Raw genomic sequence first — 20396 nt, 5'->3', positions numbered from 1 at the left:
CATATATTCTGAAAGAATTGTCTGATATTTTGGCTCTTTACATTTTGTACAATATGTTTTAATGCTACCTCAACAGCACAGCAAAGAATAGAAAAAGAACAAATGTCCCCGTTGGTTAGAATGGCCTCTACGCCCCCGGAGGGTACATTTTCATTGTATTGGCAATACTTGGGAACTGGCACACATACATAGCTCTCCATACATAGAAAGGAAAATTTGGCCCCTGGGAGTTTTGGAAGCCTTACTAGTTGCTAGAAACTGGAGTCCTCCACCTCCCTCAGTGCAGTATGACTCAGAAATTATTTCCTTCTTTCTTAACCCCACTCCCCCCAAAAATACCCTGAAGGTGTTTTCTTTTTCTGTTTATTTTAGAAGAAACACTAATGCTGCGTAAGTGGGCTCTGCTGTGCAACTTACTTTAACACTGATTCTGCCTGGGCTTAGGGCACAAATCCAAGTAAAAAAATTTCCTTTCTTATGAAATAAATGCAGCAAAGAAAATCCATAGAATGACTTCAAACAAAGAAGCCAGCTTGTGTCATTAAACATATTAAATAAAGACCACATTAAACTCTGACCCTTCCCATGGCATGCCATGGTATCGCTCTGCAAAAATAGCTGGAGGCTACTGAGAAATTAAGCTTTGAAACCTTTTGTGTTGGATTCAAAATTGTTTATCCTTCTTTCATGCCCTGGAGTTTATGGAGAATGTGGAGATTTTTTCCCCCACATACTGATCTTGGCTCTTTTGTGGCTCTTTAAATCAGAAGTAGCTCTGATGGAGGGTCTGCTCTAACAAATCTTCATCTCGAGACTCTCCATCCTTAGCAACCTAAATTGTTTTGCTAACGATAATGTTCACATGGCATTTACATTGATCTTCTCCAGTTCCAACAAGTGGCAAAGGTAATTTAGCCTGCTCTCTACCACCTACTGACAAAGGGGGAGATTTTTAACCTATGAACTCCCGTAGTGTTTTATCACTTCCATTGGAAGAGACTGAGGACAACTGAGTTCAGGTCAGCTAAGTCCAGGCAGCTGAACTTGTCGTATGCACAGGCAAGGAACCACACAGTGGGATGGTAGAGGGTGGTCGACACTAAAGTGCTGGTGGTAGGATATACACAGAAGAGTGTGAGGTTTGAGGTGAGCTACTCATTGAAACTCTCCTTTACACACAAGAGTGGTGTGTCTTTCTACCTAGTCTCAGGGCATACTGTGAATGCTGGGGCCCTGCAAAGGAGAAGCTGGCAAGACCCAGTTCTTAAAGTTATTTGGTGCCTAACTCCCATAGCTTTGAGGATCTGGGGCCGCGTCCCGCTGGTGGTAAACAGGCCTATCACCTTTGTGGTGGTCGCATTCCTTGGGGAATCAGTATGTATTGTTTATGGTGTTACAGTTTTTGTTTCCCTTGAAAGGCTCTGCTAACATCAATGACCGCAGCATGCTGGGAAAACGCGACAGTGAAATGGCTATCATTGTGGAAGACACCGAAACCGTCCCTTCAGTGATGGATGGAAAGGACTACAAAGCTGGACGATTTGCTCAGTCACTCCGCCTCCGGTGTTTTAGGTATGAGTTCTAGAAACTAATTACGGTGCATGGAAATCTCATGCTAAATTCTTGGGTGCCAGGAAGATCTTACCCACTGAGGTTTTTTCCCAGCAGGTTGTGGTAATTAGTATTTTGTATTTGTGCAGGAAAATGCAGTCCTGCTGCCTTGCAGGCCGGGCCAGCTCCAGACCCTAGTGCGCCAAGCGTGTGCTTGGGGCGGCATGCCGCAGGGGGCGCTCTGCCTGTCGCCGGGAGGGCGGCAGGCGGCTCCGGTGGACCTCCCGCAGGCGTGCCTGCGGAGGGTCCGCTGGTCCCGCTGCTCCGGTGGACCTCCCGCAGGCGTGCCTGCGGAGGGTCCACTGGTCCCGCTGCTCCGGTGGACCTCCCGCAGGCATGCCTGCGGAGGGTCCGCTGGTCCCGCTGCTCCGGTGGACCTCCCGCAGGCATGCCTGCGGAGGGTCCGCTGGTCCAGCGACTCCGGTGGACCTCCCGCAGGCATGCCTGCGGAGGGTCCGCTGGTCCAGCGACTCCGGTGGACCTCCCGCAGGCGTGCCTGCGGAGGGTCCACTGGTCCCGTGGCTCTGGTGGACCTCCCGCAGGCATGCCTGCGGATGCTCCACCAAGCCGCGGGACCAGCAGACCCTCCGCAGGCACGTCTGCAGGAGATCCACCGGAGCTGCGGGACCGGTGACTGCCAGAGCGCCCCCCGCGGCATGCCGCCGTGCTTGGGGCGGCGAAATTCCTAGAGCCGCCCCTGCTTGCAGGGATTGCATTCCTCATTGATTTTGAAAAGGGAGCATCTGTGCAGTTGTCCATAAAGGATATGCACAGGATTAAAGATATGAGTGGGTTTAACTCCTGTAAAATCAATGAACCTTCACCCACTTACACATGGACTGAGTTTAGCCCACAGAGTTTTGTGGTTGCCTAGATTTCCCATGCAGTGTCCCATTCCTTCCTCCCCCCTCCCTCCCCATGATTATTTGGATTACAAATCTTGGGAGTCTGTTTTTGTTAAATTTTTCCTTGACCCCTTCAGTAGGGGGAACGTGCACAGAAGACAATGGAACTTTGCTAAGGAACAAATACTGCCACTGCACTGTATCAGTTTTAGGTGGTGGTGTCTTTTTTTTTTGTACTAGGAATTTGTTCAGTCAGAGAAGCCATCTGGCCAGCAGCACAGCTATTTTCTCATTAAAACACTTTTTCCCCCCATTTTCCATCTGGATGGTTTTTAAACCTAAAGGAGGAGAAGATAAGGCAGCGCTAAGGCTGACAGACTATTCTGTGTAGGAAATAACGGCAGACAAGGAAGTCTCAGTGCACGCAGCACCATCTATTAAGTATCAAAGACATTATCTAAGGGAACCCTTTTCTTTCTTCTTCAGGATTGAGTTGTTGGGTTGTTGTTTTTTTTTCACATCGAAGGAGGAGTGTGCCTAGTGGTTAGAGCAGGGGACCGCGAACACACAGCTCCGCTACTGACAGCCTGATTTTGCAAGATGCTGAACCTCTCTTGGGAGATGTACATTCTCGGCTCCCATTGGTGGGACTGACTGGTATTCTGAACTGATGATTTCAGTCCCCTTCCATTATTACCTTCTGGAAAACCTGCTGTTGATTTTGCAGAAGGTTTCTCACTCTCTGATAAACAATATCTCCATCTTTTTAGTATATGTTTGTGCAATGCTGAGCACAATGGGGCTGCAATGCAAAGAATAATAATAAAAAAAATAACAACATGGGTCCTTTATGAGTTTTCGGTTTTGGATGGTTTGCTAGAGTCACTTAACTCAATAACTGCACGACTGGTTTTGTTACCTGCTGGCTTTGTCTTCCTCCAGAAGAAAGAAGCTGATTACAAGGATCACATTCCATTCCTGTTCATGAAAATTCTCTGGAGGGTTCTGTGTTACCTTCCAGTGACATCAGTTCTTTCCCCCCCATTTTCAGGGTTGTTCTTGGTTGTTCAGCAGACCTCAGTGATGATCTTCAGGATCCAGTCTCTGACAGATTCTTCAAGGAGGTGTGGGTTGCAACAGCTGCCCGCAATGCCACTATTTTTGATAAGGTGAAGTACCTGGCCGTTTTCTCTCTTTGCTTCCAACAGGCTCACTGTTGATGGATGTAAAGGAGAGAAGCAACATTTTGGTTTTGTGGGAGAGGGACTGTGGGGCAGGAGGATTCAATCTCTAGATCTCATCAAGATGTTTTAAATACTGAAATTATACAAGCTATGAGCAGCAAAAGGCCACATCAGATGAAGGGTTTTCTTTTTGCCAATGGCATAACTTTTTGGACCCTTAAAGACTGTTGGCAGACAAGCAAGGTAGCAACTCTGATTGTCCTCACATTTATACACTGATTTTACAGAGTATTGTAGTTCCAATTTCTGGAGCTCTTGATTTACATAAGCATGTGTCCTGTAGGAAAGAATCATCTATTTGCCCGTATGCAAAGCAAGGCTCACTGATAAAGCAAACTGGCTATTGCTAATTTTGGATAATCTCCTGTAGGGATCAGGAAAAGTCTCCGGAATCCTAATTTACAAACTCCAATCTTTTGCGATTGCTGTCCAGATTTTCTCATAAAGGCGTGTGTACAAATTGTTAAGCTCCCCAGGCTCCATTAGCCAATTCACTTAAAAATATATGAAGGTGTTTACAGTAGCGTCAGTTTCCACCGTGGAATGCATGTCGGGATATTTTCCTGTATGCTTATGTGCCACCTCCTCTTTCCATTTCAAATCAGGTGTTCCGATGCCTTCCCAGTGATGAGGTGACAAATTTAGCCCAGCTGCGTGACTTCATCGCCAAGTCAAAATTGGTAACCCAAGATGCTGCAAAAGCAGCAGAAGAATTAAAGAAGATTCACGGATTTCTAGTGCAATTCCCCTTTCGTTTCCTGCATGAAGAAAACTTGCTGCCTTCTGTTGGAACAAAAGAATCCATGGTACCCATGGAAGTTTGGACTTAGGGTGATTTAGACTGCATCAGAATTTAAAGTCTGGTTCCTTGGAGACAGTTTGCATACCTGATGATTTCAGGAAGCTTTGTATTGCCAAGGTAGCCACCGAAAAGGTCTCCATCAATCTAATGTGCCTTTCTTAAGGATTTTTGTGGAACAGCTTCAGACAAAATGACACTGTTATGGGGCGGGAAAGAAAATTTGGCACTTATGATCATTGACAAGTTCTATTAATTGAAAAGGACAATACTTCTTTACAAACATATTCTAAGCACCTTAAAGATGCAGGCCACTCCTATGAAGGGAGACAAATCATAATGTATATTACTACTGCCAGCCTGATCATACATGTACAGTGATTGTGATACCCAGGAGTTGTAGGCCGTTTGTGCTTTCTAAATCTTTGTATGCTCGCAGTTTATTACCTAGCTGGATTTACCCTCTTCCTCATCTCTGTTTTGTATCCCCTCAAGTATTCCCTCACTGCTTCCATCTCCGTAATGGTTGGGAAATGTGGCCTGAGGCCAACTCAGGTGTTCCTGTGATCATTGCCTATCGAGCTTAGATGTTACATTGCATATATGGCAAAGGACTAACACTCTTATGTCAGAATCAGTGGTGCTGTCTCTTCTCCTGGCCCCAGGGGAAACATTGGTTTTTTCACTACAGCTACAGCAATCAACATTCCTCATGCTCAGCATGGCACCCTGTAGATCTCCATGGGGGCAATCCCTAATGGAGATTGAGGTGATGGGAATCTCTTGAATTCTGTTTTTTCAGGGTTTGCAGAACTTGTTTGAGCTCAGCAACCCATTTTCTTACTATCTAAACTATAATTTTTTCCCCAAGGGAGAATCAGCTTTTTAACCCTACATTTTTCTAGCTAAAGGAAAGCCTGCTGCTATGTATTAGGGAGACAAGGATCTCAAAAGCTAGGTTGGCAAAGCTGGGTCCTCTGTTTGGATCACCGTGCTGTGGGTGTACACTGCATTAAATACTTAGAGCTTTCCCCTGCTTTCTTTTCCACGGTTTCACCTATCAGGAACAAGAACTACAGTTGAGTAAGAGTTGAAATTTTGAGCTGACGATGTTCAAGGTTGATCAAAGTCATTCATACTGAGTTTGATCACCCTCCAGAGGCTAGTGGGGAGATAGCACTGAACTTGTCTCTGGAACCAGCTCCAGTAATGGGAAGACATGGTTTTGAACAGTCTCTGCAATGCAGAAATGTGACTCCATGTCATCCCAAGGACTGATAAACTCAGTCAGCATGGTCAGTCTTTTTGCTTTCCATTTACTAATACGAGTGGCACAATTAATAAGAAACTCATAACACTGGGTTCCTATCTGGATAGAGTGAGAAGCTGAGACTCCCAACTCTGAATGCAGAATGTTAACTGATTCAGTGGGAGTGCCATTCACCAAGCAAGGGCCAAATGTGGCCCATAATCTGTGGTCCAGTAAAAGCCCTCACTATTCCTTATGCATAAGGCTTACGAACTTTCGTTGCTATTTTTCTCTTTGCTAAAAAATTCCAATGATTATAAGCATCCGACGAAGTGGGTATTCACCCACGAAAGCTCATGCTCCAAAACGTCTGTTAGTCTATAAGGTGCCACAGGATTCTTTGCTGCTTTTAATGATTATAAGTACATTTTTCCTTAAAAAAAAAAAAAAAGATGTTTGACAGGCTTCCAACATGCATTCATTAGTTTATAAAAAAAATCATGACCCCCCTTTTGAAAGATATGTGCCAACTGTGTTTTGGGCATATCTTACATTTAAGCTGATTGCTCTATATATTTTAAGAAATGTAATTAGGCATAGAGTCATTTTCCAACACTACATCACATTAATAAGTAACAAACACTAACATTCCTCAAGGGCAGCCCAAGTCCTAGCTAGTTGCTATGTTTCGTGTTACTTCGTGCTCATATTTTATAGATGCAATTAATTAGTGATATGGACAGGACTCACAACCATTCCTTATATTCAGTGAACCGGTGGTCTATTTAATCTGTCAATAGTGCATGCACAGCTTTTATGAAGTAAACTGCAATGTGTTTATGGGGTACTGTGATTTCGTGTAGTGCACTGCTGATAACTAGGTTCCCTCAAGATTTGTTGGGCATTGTTATTTAAAATCATATTTGTTGTTTAAAATGAGACACAAGGTTGACCTGCCAGCTCCTGTGCTAGAGAAATATGCTATTAGGTAAACACTGCAAAGCCAGGAAACTAAAACATCAAAATACTTTTGCTTTTAACACTAGCCTAATGCTTTTAATTTCACGCTAAAAACTGTTAGCCATTTTTAGTTTGAACAAAACTGCCAATATGAAATGATTATAGCCTGCCATATATTACCAATAAACCACACAAATACAGAGTCATAGTTGAAAGAGGCCCAAACCAGAACAGCATATTCATTCACACCAGATCTACAACCAAACCTAAAGAAGCATATAATGCTCCTATCATCTTCTGTCTGTCTAGATGCTCATATGGCTCCTATCACCCGAGCATCTCATGATCATTACTGAATCCTTACAGCACCTCTTTGAAGTGGTATTGAAACTTTGTGGCTTCATAGGTAACGTGACCCAGCTTGTACCCCAGATTGTCTTTCCAAAACTGCAATGCAACTGACATGCAAAACCCAAACCATGAGGCATTTGCCCGTCTCAGATGATGTTAGGGGTCTGATGTCAACCCATACAGCCCAAGAATTTTGAATTAGTATTGAAACACCATTCTTAATCCATCCCCTTTGTACTATACATTGGCTTTGCAGCATATAAAATACCTCATTACTTGAAGATCTTGCCACTGCCTGAAAACAGAGGGTGGATTCACCCTTGTGCATAGAGTTAGCACAAGACCTATGAAGCCTTTTAAATAAGACTTAGATAGAATTAAAGTAATGTATGTGCACAGGAGTGAATTCCGCTCCGTGTGAAAGGATAGGTTAAGACATTCTTCATTTTGAATTTCCCTGATTTTGTTGGTTGCCAGACTCTTGACGTTAACTGAACACCTTTATTTTATTTTCCTTTATGGATGGAGGGAAAAGAAAGAAATATGAAGAAGAAGAAGAAGAAGAAAGCCAAGACAAAACGGTGTCATTCCCCATACTCTGGGGAATTGATGCATCTTGAAATTCAATATTTTTCAATGGAGTCATTCAAATGTTGCCAAGATTCTGGAATCCTCTTACCCTCTTAGGCCCCGACTCTGCAAGCTGCTCAGTATGGATGGACACCTACGTCCATTAATAGTTCTATTGACTTCAGTGAAGCTTCACACTACGAGGCCAGGGTTCATACATGCAGAACAACTTGCAGAGTCAAGGTACATTACAGTACACAGGTCTACGAGTAGTCACAAGAGGAAGCATTCTGCTCCGTAGCCTTTACAGTGCAATATGTGCCCTCACATCATTCTTCATACATATTCACAGCCTACACAGAAGTTGGTGTCTTTTGTGAATTTCTGTTAATTAGACTTTTCTTTCACATGCTATGAGGCTACAGCAGGGGTGATGTTTAACACCTGGTCTCTGCACATAAACAGTCATCACACTCTAGTCCTTAATACGCTGGCGGTTTTACTTTTACTTTGAATACCCAAAGCAAATCATGGCGTAATCATTTGCAAATGTACGGTATTGTAAGCAGTGATGCTGTTTTTAGTGATAGTAGTTCCTGAAATGTGTGAATTGTTTTTGTGGCTTTTATTTTTAAAAAATTGTTTTAAAAAAAAAAGAGGAAAAATCTCCTCCAGACTCAGATTTTATGTTTCATGATTCAACTTGGATGGAAGATTTATGGTGGTTATTCCTAAGCAGGTGCCAGTACGAGAATTCAACGTCACTTCTTACCAAGCATGTATATATTTTAAAATAACGGGATATTTTAATATATGTTTTGTTGTATAGATGCAGGATTGGATTTACTTTTTAGCATAGAAAATGATGCATGGTAAAAAAAAAATGAAAAATTAGATTTCGTAATCTAAGCACTTGATTATTAAAATAATTTGTACCAAAAAAGGCACCCATTGCTAAGCAGGAGATCCCGGGCCTTTGGCTCAGCTTCTGGGCTTGTACTCCCCAAACCAGCTGATGCTGAGCGTGCTCAAAGGCAGCACACTTAAGGTATGTCTACACTGCAGCTGGGAGCAAAGCTCCTAACCCGGCAGACAGACTCCCGCTAGTGGGCTCAAGCTAAGCTGTGGACGTTGCAGCTCAGGATGAAGATTGGGTTCTCAAGTCCCCCTAGGCTTGATAGCCCATGCCACAAAGTTCATGCTGCTATTTTTGGCATGCTAGCTCGAGCCCTGCTAGCATGAGTCTGTCTACCCAGGTTTGGAGTCTAGTTCCTAGCTGCAACGTCAACATACACCTAAGGTCTGATCCTGTCTTCAGTGAAAGAGGCTTGCCGTTGGTTGACATGACAACAGGATCACTCCCAATGGAAGGAAGTGCCTTTTGTCATTCAGCGTCCCCTCTGGCCTTTGAGCAAGCAGCACAGACAGCCTTGGAAGGGAGTCCAGCAACATTTTAGCTTAGGCCAGATCTACACTAAAAACTTGCCCATACAATAATGTCGATTAGGGGTGTGATTTTTTTAAAATGACATTTTTATACCAGCAAAAGCCCTAGTGTAGATGCTGGTAAACCAGCAAAAGCATATTTTTGCCGGTAGAAGCTGTGCCTACACTAGGAGGGTTTGTCAGTATAGCTATACTGGCATAACTATGCCGGGAAACTTTTTCTAGTGTAGACTAAACCTCAGAAGCATGGTGGCCAGGGCAGCAAGATGAAATGTAAGAGCAATTAGAAATGGGAGGGATTCTTAAGCTATAACAGGAATTTGGGTAAACTCCTGGGACCTATCCCAGAAGCATTGCTGGGGAATGACCCCAGCGAAGGTGATGAGAATTCTGGTGGGGACTGGCACCAGAGAAAGATCAATATACCTTTATATTTCCTTTGTCATATTAGGATCCAGGCATATTTTTAAAATTAACTTCAAGTTTTAGGACCTAATCTTACAGCCCTTCTTCTGTCCCATTGCCTTCAGCAGGAGTTTTGCTTAAGCGAAACCTGCACGATTTGCCCTCTCTGATTTTTTAATGTATCCTTTTACTCAAATTATGTGATTATCTGCCTTAAAAGGAGACAGCTACATTTTTATAACTCTTTGTACGGTTATTACACAGTATGTGCATTTTATTTAAAAATCAAGCAGAGGCAGTTTTGGGACAAATGAAAAAAAGTCGGTATGACCCTTTACAGTGTAAAGTTTACACGACTGCTTTTGTTTTATTTTTGTTTTTTTTCCCACAATTTAGAGCCAGCTCCTGTGTTGGTGTAAATTAGCATAGCTCCATTGACCTTAGTGAAGTTCCACCATTTCAAAACCAGCAGAGAATTTGGCCCAGCGTGCCTCCTGACCTCTGAGATGAAGAAAGCAAGAGCCTGCACAGCAGTGCCGGTGCAACCATTTAGGCGACCTAGGTGGTTGCCTAGGGCACTGGGATTTGGGGGGGCGCCATTTTCTTCAGCAGCAACCACGGCGGCTGGATCTTTGTCCACCCCGGTTGCCTCCAGCATTTATGCAGAGGGAGCTGGGGCAGAGGAGTGTGGAAAGGGCCGCCTGCAAGTAAGGGGGGGGGTGGCACGCAGGGGAATTCCCTGCCCCAGCTCACCCCTGCCCCGTCTCCTCCCCGAGCACGCCGTGGCTGATTCACTTCTCCCGCCTCCCAGGCTTACGGCACCTAAGCTGATTGGCGCTGCAAGCCTGATAGGCGGGAGAAGTGAAGCAGCGATGGCGTGCTCGGGGTGCTTGTGCTCGTGCTCATGCGTGGAGCCAGGGGTGAGCTGGGGTGGGGAGCTGCCGTGGGGGGGGTGCTTCAGGGCGGAGGGGGGGAGCTACCACGGAGGGGGTTGTGCCTCAGGGCGGAGGGGGGGAGCTGCGGTGGGGAGAGTGTCTCAGGGCAGGGGTGCAGGGAGGGGTGCAAGGTGGAAGTTTCGCCTAAGGCGCGAAACATCCTTGCACCGGCCCTGCTGCACAGTGCCATCTTAGGTGTGTAATAGGACGAGGCGGGCATCTGCCATACTAGCCACCCATGCCGAGACCCACCAAAATCCAGACCCTTGCAGATTCAGGGCATTAGTTGGGAGTGTAACTCCATTGCAGTGAATGAATGTATTCAATGTAAAACCAGTATAAATTAGATAGAATTAGTCCCGCAGACTGTAAATCTAAAACTGAATGTAATGGTGGTGCTTTTTTTTTTGTTGCCTTCTTTTCTTTTTTCTTTTCAAGCACTTGTGATCAGTTCATTTTTAACCTACCAGTGCAGTTTCATAAAATAACATAGATATTATTGTGAGTCATTTGTATTTATCTGGCTGTAGCCTGACATGCAGGAAATGAGATCGTTTTTAAATTCACAGGTCAAGAAATGTACAAGGTTCCGCTAACTAAACTAACTGATAAAACAAGAGCTTCCAAAATATTTGTGCTTCAGACGTACAAGGGCTGACGTGATTCCGAATCGCTGTACTTCTCCGCTTTAGATTGATAAAATTGTGAACACAGTGACTGCTCCTTCTGTGAAGGGTTTTGAATTGACAGTTTTGTGTCCCTGTTTCTGCTAATGGCTGCTTCCTTCCCTATCGATTACTGTATTTGGTAAATAGATATGTATTAAGTGACTAAAATATAACTAAATATAACGTATCAGAAACATTTGGCTGATGACTTTTCATTTTAAATTGCTTTTGGAATGATGATCATTTTGCAAGCCGTTGACCTATTTGCAAGCTCTTGTACCGAATGCAAAAAACTTCCTCAGCAATCAGTGGATCTCCATGGCAGTGTAAAGACAAAGCAGACTCAGGGTGAAAAAATTATTACAAATGCAGCCCAAGATAAAGTTTCCACTGGGACAAGGGGATTGCTAAGTTGTCTATAGTCAATGAAAACCAATATATTTTAAAGGAACATTGCTATAAGAACCCTGAGGTCTAGAACCACGGTCTCTGGGGTTCCTGGCAGGCACTACATCCTTGTTGCAACCAGGAACCCAGTCAGGGCTGTCACCAAGAAGGACTCTAGGAAGTCCCACCCTAAGAGGCATGAATGGCAGCCCTCTGCAATTCCCTGATTGGGTGGCACTCCCTATATAAACCAGGAAGCCATTTCTGGGAGTTGTTTGAGCAAAGCAGATCTTTGGTGCGGGCTTCTGCCCTAGAACCTTCCTCACCGATCCTTGCTGTGACTCACCTTGATCCTGGCTCTTGACTTAGGCTCAGCTCCTGACCCTGACTTTGGCTTAGGACCATTACTAGGGTGACCAGATGTCCTGTTTTTAAAGGGACAGTCCCATTTTTTTTATACTTTTTCTTATATAGGCGCCTATTACCCCCCACCCCTGTCCCGTTTTTTCACAATTGCTATCTGGTCACCCTAACCATTACTGACCACCCAAGTGAAGAACCCAGGCCCAGCCTCACCCTGATTCTCGTTCCATGCTCTCAGTTTGGTAATGGACTCTGACTTTGCAGTTTGATCTGCTCTGGCCCCGAATTGATCTCTGATCTTGGGTCTGATATTGAGCAGCTCACTTTGTGTCCACAAACTGCCCATTACCCGGCCCTGACAACTGCACTCAAATCAGGCCCCAAATTTAGATGTTATGAATACGAGCTTTGTCGTGCAGTAGAAATGTTTCTATCACTGTTTAAGTCAGTTTTTCTCAACTGGTGGGTCCCATCCTGTAGGAGGTCACAAAAGGCACCGGTTGTGAGGCATTGAAACTTTTATTACCATCTAAAGCACAGAAAATCTTGCTCCCCTCATATCCTCCCTCATCAAGGTCAAGTATTCTTTGTCAACCTCTCAAAATACACACCAGTGAATTATATGAGCTGAGCGTTGTTATCATGGATACATTTTTTTACTCTCACTTTTATAATACAATAAATGTAAGGGGATTGTGAAAAAATTGACTTTGAATAAGGGGTGGCCAACCTGAAAAGGTTCAGAAACATTGGTTTAAGGTAGCTAATGGAAATATTTTTTAAAACTGCCCTATGGTGGTTGCACCCCAAACATTATAGCCCTGAGAAACTGAAAAAGCTTACTATGGGAGAGTCAGGATAGCCTAGTGAATAGGGCATTGGATTGTGACGTTGAAGACCTAGATTATAGTCCCAGCTATTCTACTTGCCTTCTGCTTAACCTTGGCCAGGTCACGTCACCTCTTTGTGCCTTGGTTTCCCCATCTGTAAAATGGGGATAATAGTAGTAATCTCCTTTGTAAAGCACATTGAGTGCTACTGATGAAAAGCACTTCATAAGAGCTAGGTATTATTATTATACACAAAAGTGAAGCTGACTTCACTGAGGTTGCTTTGTCCAAGCTGAGAGAAACAGCAAAAGTAAAACACCACAGATGGGAAAATTTGACTTCTATTTTAATAATCCAAAGGTACATCTGCAAGAAAATATGTCTGTTTCTAAAATGGTTCTTAACTTGTCTGTCCATTTTAAAGTTGACTAAAGGAAGCTCTGAGCGGAGAGAGAAAGGAGCAGGCTATTGCTGACCTCCATGAACAAAGCAGCCATGGCATATTCAAACCCTTTTGCAAAAAACAGAAGCATGCTTATCCTCTGTTTCTTATGCTTTACCCGCCCTTCCAGTGCCCCAAGGCTATCTCTGACTTCAAACCTTTCCAACACAATCTGTTCCCTGGATAAACACAATAAACCACGCTAAGGCAGCAAGGCGTTTCAATGAGGGGAGATGCGGCTGGGACTAAAGTAAGCAGCTCTTGGTTGACACCTTAAGCCTTTTCTGCCCTGACTTCTAAATCTCACAGCTAATTATATGCTTCCTGCATCAAACTTCTATGATCTTGGAAGTGAAGATAACAGAGAAGAACAACAGTAACACTGTCCGCCACTTCTCGGTCATGGAAGTACTGGCTGGAGATGTTGCAATGATTATTATTATAATGTACCGCAGACACGCTTAAAAAGTCAGCGTTTGTCTGCAGCGACCAGAGTTATTTCCTATTCTAAGTGCAGGCGAAATCTGTGCTAGCTCAATGTGCAGCCATGTTGGTGTAGAACTAGTGTACAAGAAGAAACTGCCCTGAATCGAGAGTTATGGGCCTGACTGTCATTTACAGCAAGGCCTCTTTATACCAATGCAAAGCAGTCTTAGTGTAAAGGAGACTCAAGCCCATGGTTACTGTTCTCACATAACAACTGTGCATGTTGAGCATTATTTCATCTATGCCTGATGGTAGCCTGTCTGGGTTTTTTTTTAAGCTGTAGTTTCTGGTTCATAATCCACAGTTTGCATACCATGCAAGGAGGAAGAGGAGAAAACTTCACGAGTGAAATCCTAGCCCCGCTGGAATCAATGGCAAAATTCCCATTGACTTCAACATGGCCGGGATTTTACCCACTATACATAATTCAAATGAACAATTTACACAGCTGGGTATTCCTGTAGCTCTCAATCCTTGCTGACGGAAAAGGCAGCATACGTATATTTTGAACGATAGCTGCCATCGCTGTTATGTTTAATGGATTGGTTCTTCTCCAGGATGATCCTCGCCAGACATCTTTACACCGAGGGAAACTGACCGTGAGCCAGATAATCTCCCAGTTTCTGCTTCCTCCAACAGGTAAATCATTCTAAAGGTAATCTGGCTCAAAACAGTGTGAGCGGGAGAGGCAGCAACAGAAGATTGATTCATTCTTTCTCCCCAAGGCTGTTAGAGTGTCTGCCTTCAAGGGCCATGTTGTGAGATCAGTTCTTTGGGCCTCTGCTATTAGAACATTGATCTATTGAAGTCTCAATAATACACTAACTTTTAAAATGGTATGTTTTTTGTATGCATGGAGTTACTATGGCATTCTAGGTGTCTGGGTAGAGGAAGAAGGAAAAACAATGAGGCTTTGTGGAGACAGCGCTAAAGACTCAAAGAAAATAAGAGGTTTCTTTTATTCCCCAAAAAATCAATCTGTTTTAGTTTCTCTGCAATTTGAGCCATCACTTCGGATTTTCAAGTATGTCTCTGAAGCTCGGATGCAACTTGAATGAAGGCTTTAAGAGCTTGAATCGCAACAGCACGGTGAGTAAAATGCTCAGTTTTTATTGAAAAAATCAAAAGTGACAGATACCAAATTAGTTCCACTGCTTTGATTGATTACTTGGAATATTTAGCTCAGAATGATTATATCAAGAAGGCCTGTTAAAGTTGAAGCTGGCACATAAATTAATTTTGGAAAAATTCTTCCTTTTTTTAAAGAAAAACTCTTCTGCGGTGGTAAAGTGTTTTATAACCAGAAACAGAGATGAATAATCTTCTCAACAGTCAAGCTGGTGTGAATAATTAACCATATGGTAGTGTGAATTAGTATTTGAAGACAAAGGGAAAGAATAACACAAAGGTAATGTTATTGTGGCTTCACAGATCTCTGTTATCTTGAGATCAGCACTGCCCAGGAGGTAATGGAAGAGTTGTTAGCTTGCGGTTCAACCATTGTGTAGTTTGCTCCTAATGGCGTTTCTATACTGTATGTCCCTACTGGGAAACCCTGCAAGTTTTGTGCATGTTGATGAGTCTTGAATCATAAGGATGCTCTTATTGGTGAGGAGGCACTGTGGTTTACAGTGCAGTACAGACAGGAACTGGGAATGGGTGATGGTCCACTTGGGCTGGGAAGGTTGATGGCAGTTGGGAAATTCTAAGGAGCGCTACTATGCTGTGGTCACGGCTATGACAAGGGTGTGTGCACAAGGGAAGCAGAAGGCAGGAAACAGAAACTGCACTAGCCCAGATAATGGAAACGATAATAACAGGAGGGGTTTGTGCAAGTTGTCGTCGGAACAATGCACGGCTGGTATTACAACAATCCTCAGTGCAGACTAGCTGAAAGCAAAGGTTTTCATCAGCACCATCAATGCAGATGGCCTTGGATTGCCTCGGTCTGCTTATTTTTGCATTAAGATTGGTATTGGTATTCACATGTCGAAGTGCCTCCAGAAAACTGGTTTCTACCCCTTTTCACACAGTGCAATTCCCATCATCTCCGGTGCATACATCTGAGAGCAGAACAGGAGCCTAACTGTGCAAAACAGTGGGCTAGCACTCTGTGTTACTGCATATTATAATGACCCCTTTCAAAGCCATTCCCATGGACTGAGTATGTGTGTGAGCCGTTAGCCCATTTTGGAAATTCTTCGGGTAATTACCATATGCTACTAATCCACCCCTGCCTTTCATACGTCCCCTTCAGCTTTTTGTTTTTCCAACAGGCAAGGATTTAAGTGGGGAATGTGAAAGTGAGAATTTCTTCATGTGTGTTCAAACCAGACCCCATGGATGGAAATCCTCTGCCCTTTCTTTGGGTATGGCTACACTTACGGTTTGCAGCGCTGGTAGTTTGCAGCGCTGGTCATCCAGCTGTGTAGGAGCAGCGCTGGTGTGTGGCCACACTCACAGCTACCAGCGCTGGTGTGTGGCCACATTTGCAGTATTAGCAGCGCTGTTGGGAGTGCTGCATTATGGGCAGCTATCCCAGCATTCAAGTGCACCAACGTGCTTTTCAAAAGAGGGGGGTGGAGGGTGGTGTACTGTGACAGGGAGCGGGGAAGATAGAGTGGATTTTTGGAGCCAACACTGTTGTGTGTTAGCTTCCTGGATTGGAAAAATCACAAAATGTTCATGAGCCCTTAGTCTTAACTCTTAATTGCATACAGCCTGCCTCCAACACGGACTCCCCGCTGTTTCACTCCCTGTGGTGTTTGCTGTGATCAGTGTTTGTTTTAGATTAGCAGTTCAACGGAGCTCCGATTGGTTCTGTTTCATTCACTGTCCCTGCCTCTCATTTGATTGTTTACAGCCAGGTACAGATGATCACAGCAAACAGGAGCTCTGTTCGGAGCTCCGATCGGTTCTGTTTCATTCACTCTCCCTGCCTCTCATTTGATTGTTTACAGCCAGGTACAGATGATCACAGCAAACAGGAGCTCTGTTCGGAGCTCCGATCGGAGCTCGTTCACAACAAAACAAAGAGAGGCTGCATAACAAAACAAAGAGAGTAATTTATAAAAGCATTCTGGGATACACCTTATACCCTGGAGGCCAATCACAGCGCTGGTGTGTGGCCACACTTGATGACCAGCGCTGCAGCACCAGCGCTGGAATCCTTATTCCCCATGCCGAGTGAGGTATACGGCCAGCGCTGCAGCCAGGGAGTTGCAGCGCTGGAAGTGCCCTGCAGGTGTGGCCACTTACTAATTGCAGCGCTGGTAGAGGCTTTCCAGCGCTGCAAATCGCCAGTGTAGCCATACCCTTTGACAGCAAGCTGCACGCTATGCAAAGAGCAGTCCCAGACTTCTGTAGACTTGCAAGCTTGAGCACAGTAGCTGTGTATCAGAGGTAGACCCATAAGAATGTGCCTTTCGGTGCGGGAGCATTATTTTCCCTGGCATTTTTTAATAGTCTTGAAAGATGGATTCAGGACTCAGAATTGGATTCAGATTTCCAACATTCCAGGAGTTTAGGGTTTGTTTGGGCAAATCTCTCCTAGAAAAAAATAGATTATTGACTATATCAAATGTAAACCATGATGACTTAAGAAACACAAGCTATTTACATACAATTGATTTTAGAGGTAGTGGGAGGGGTGGAGTTCCCCTGAACAGCCAATCACGTACTCTCCTTATATACTCTCCATACCTTTGAAACTGACACTTCAGGTGTTTAATCTGGGATCTCCAGAGGTAAAAGCATGAGTCACAGAAACTTGAGCTAGAATCTGTAGCAGACTCACATCCTCTGTGGATCAGATAAAGACGGGGATGCATAAAACATACTGACCAGTAGGTTTCATACTCTGCCTGGACAGAGGAAGCTTGTCCTGAGCATGTTGAAACCTGGATGACCCCCCATTTATGTCATGGCCACCATCTTGGCTGACCCAAGAGACTGACCTAATGCCTCTGGAGCAGAGAACAGGCTTAGGCTAAACTGCCAGGCTTAGTAGCTGGAACAGATTCTTGTCCTCTGTGGATTGGGTACAGAAAGAGACGTGTAACAAGGGTTACGCTAAGGCTTTGTCTTCACTGCAGAGTTAATGGGAGTTATCGTCTATGCTTGAATTAACTCCTCTTGAATTAGCTTCGCTCCAGAGAGTGCCGCCACACTGTGAAAAAACTCCAGGTTATACCACCACCACACTGGAGGCAAGGGTTTTTGTGTGCGGCTGGGCATTGAGTTAGGGGCTACATTATGCACTGAAGACGAGTCTTTACACAGCTTGGGACATGCTAAAGAGGCCTGGAACTCCTCAAGGCAATGAATGAGTTGAGGATTCAGGATATTGGGTCATCTGAAATTATTGCCTTCAGGTATTTATCCACTTCTTCTTCTACTTTCTACTTCAGAATTCTTTCCACCTTTTCCCCTCTGCAGCTCACTGTGCTGTCCATCCCAGCATCAGTCCTGTGAACATCTTACAGATTGCATTGCTGATAGAGAGGAAGGCTTGTCCAGTGGCTAAGGCACTAGCCTAGGACTGACCTGGGTTCAGCTGTGTGCTCTGCCACATATTTCCTGTGTGATCTTGGGCAAGTCATTTAGTCTGTCCCTCAGTTTCCCAACTTTGTTTTTCAAAGTGGGGCTAATAGCATGTCTCTACTTCACAGGGGTTCTGTGAGGATAAATACAGTAAAGATTGCGAGGTACTCAGATACCATGGTGATAGGGGCCATATATCTAATATAGATAGGTACATTTTAGACTACTAAGGGTGTGTCTACGTGTCTGCAGGGGGGTTAATCTGAAGTTTTTTGATGCATGTCAGCTAACTCGCAGTGTAGCGTGCACATGGAACGCACGGTCTGTAGAAGAGTGAGGCTGAGGTTTACATAGCTTCCCTGAGAAGCAAAGGCTCAGAATAAAGGTGCTCCATAACTAAAGGCTTAATCAATCTCAAGTGTAATTACAGCACATAGATTTATTTAGTGTTTGGTTCATCTCTGAAAACAAGAGCTACGCATCTGTTGCCCTCTAGATGGTGGTAGATACTAAACATGACCAGCGTGGGGAAAACCTGTCATTGTGTCCATTTTCATTCTGAGGTTACAAGTTCCAACAAAGCGTGTGTATTATATTTACATACCACTGAGGCTAGTTTATGTGCTAGACAGAGCCTTTCCCACAGCCCTGTGTGAATTTGTTCAGTGTCAGTAGGAACATGTAGCCCTGCAGTACAAATGAGGGAGCAGTGAAGTAGTCCAAATATACAGTACTGCCTCTTACTATGGGGTTCTTGTCTTGCAGTTTTACTCTGAATATCCCACATCAGAATACAAATATCACGCATGAAGCAAAATAATGCTCCAAGAGCCTACACCATTGTACCTTTGAACCATATCAAATATAAAGTATTTAAGCAACCCAGTTAGTGTTGATGCCAAATATTAAATTAGATCGAACTACAAATACAGCTACAACGGGGACCCAATGTATTATATGTGACTGACCCATGCCATTCCTGGCTGGTAAAAGACAATCAAGAGCACCATGGTCCTCTACCATTGGAGACCACCATTCCCGCCTTTGGAAAGAGCAGTCTACGCCATCTCTCACAACATGCAGTAGTCCTGTCTGTGCTACAAAAACAGCTAGATGCACCAATCTAACAAATTGCCACCCAGTGGGCCCTGGGCTATCTCAAGGAGAGCCTCTCCCTCCATGGTAAGGACAAACCAGGACATCTGGGAGAGAACAATGGACCTGTCCTCAACAAGGATGAGACAAGAGCAGAGAACAGAGCTATCTCGGTTGCTGGCCAATGGCTGTGGAACTCCTTTCCAAAGGAGATAAGAGTCACAGTCACTCTTACTGCCTTCTCTACAAAATGGAATAGCCACAGTAACACTTGCATCTGAAAAAAGGCAGCTAAGCTAATGGATGATGCAAAGTGACAAAGAAAATTTATGGGCACTAGGAGAAGGAGACGGAAACCTTGTGTAGATTGCTGCTGACTGTAATTTCTGTAGTGCACCCAGATATCACAGTGATGATCGCAGTAAAAGATGACCCGCTCGTGCTTTGGAAATTGACATGGGTGATATCTGGAGGTAGGTGATATGGAACCGCTTTGCAGCACCCAAGCATACTCCTGTGTGTTTACACCGAGCACACTTACCTGTATCAGCAATCTGAGGAGCTTGTGAAGTTCCCATTTAAACATTCTGTATATCCAACAGTGTATGATGAAATGCAGTGCATTTCTTGCTTGCTTTGTCTTAAATACATTCACTGCCTAAAAATGATAATCTTCCAAAAGACTGTATCAACTCTCCAATGATTCACTGCAATATATATCTCCACTTTGCTTCCTTGCAGACCGTATCTGTATGACATCAATTGTCCTGAATAAAAATGCTTACAAACCTATTTCCTGCTACGGCATCATCCCATTATACACAATTACACACTCTAGGAATTTCTCCTGAGATCCAGATGGGTACAGACGAGAGCAGCTATGGAACCCGTGTGTGAGGAGAATAATGAATCATTCATTCAAACCTACACACTAACTTTCAACTCTTGTTGCGTTGAACTGCATAAGCTGCTTATTGCCCTAAAGAGCCTGAATCATCCAAATCATTCTGAATTTGGTTTGTGCTGTTTTTCTGCATTTCCTGTGCTTCTCAGTTTTATTATGATGACTATTATTACCCCTTCAAAAAGATTTATTCCAAATATCTCATCAGGAAAATTCTCTTTGGGCTGAGACATGTTGTTTTGAAAGGAAGCTTGCAGTAGGATC

The 20396-nt window shown here is 44.0% G+C and overlaps 1 protein-coding gene across 1 annotated transcript in view; it reads left to right on the top strand.

Annotated features, from left to right (window-relative positions):
• PLD1 (phospholipase D1) overlaps positions 1-10207 on the top strand; it is a 134891-nt gene extending 124684 nt beyond the window's left edge. The window contains exons 25-27 of the mRNA XM_045031116.1: positions 1419-1572; positions 3508-3625; positions 4306-10207. Coding sequence (XP_044887051.1) covers positions 1419-1572; positions 3508-3625; positions 4306-4530 — 497 coding nt within the window. The 3' untranslated portion in view covers positions 4531-10207. The remainder of the gene's footprint in view (positions 1-1418; positions 1573-3507; positions 3626-4305) is intronic.
• The last annotated feature ends 10189 nt before the right edge of the window (positions 10208-20396 follow it).

This window comes from Mauremys mutica, chromosome 9 (assembly GCF_020497125.1).
Source record: "Mauremys mutica isolate MM-2020 ecotype Southern chromosome 9, ASM2049712v1, whole genome shotgun sequence".
NCBI lineage: Eukaryota > Metazoa > Chordata > Testudines > Geoemydidae > Mauremys > Mauremys mutica.
Note: the sequence above shows the minus strand (reverse complement) of the source record. Positions and strands in the feature narration are given on the sequence as shown.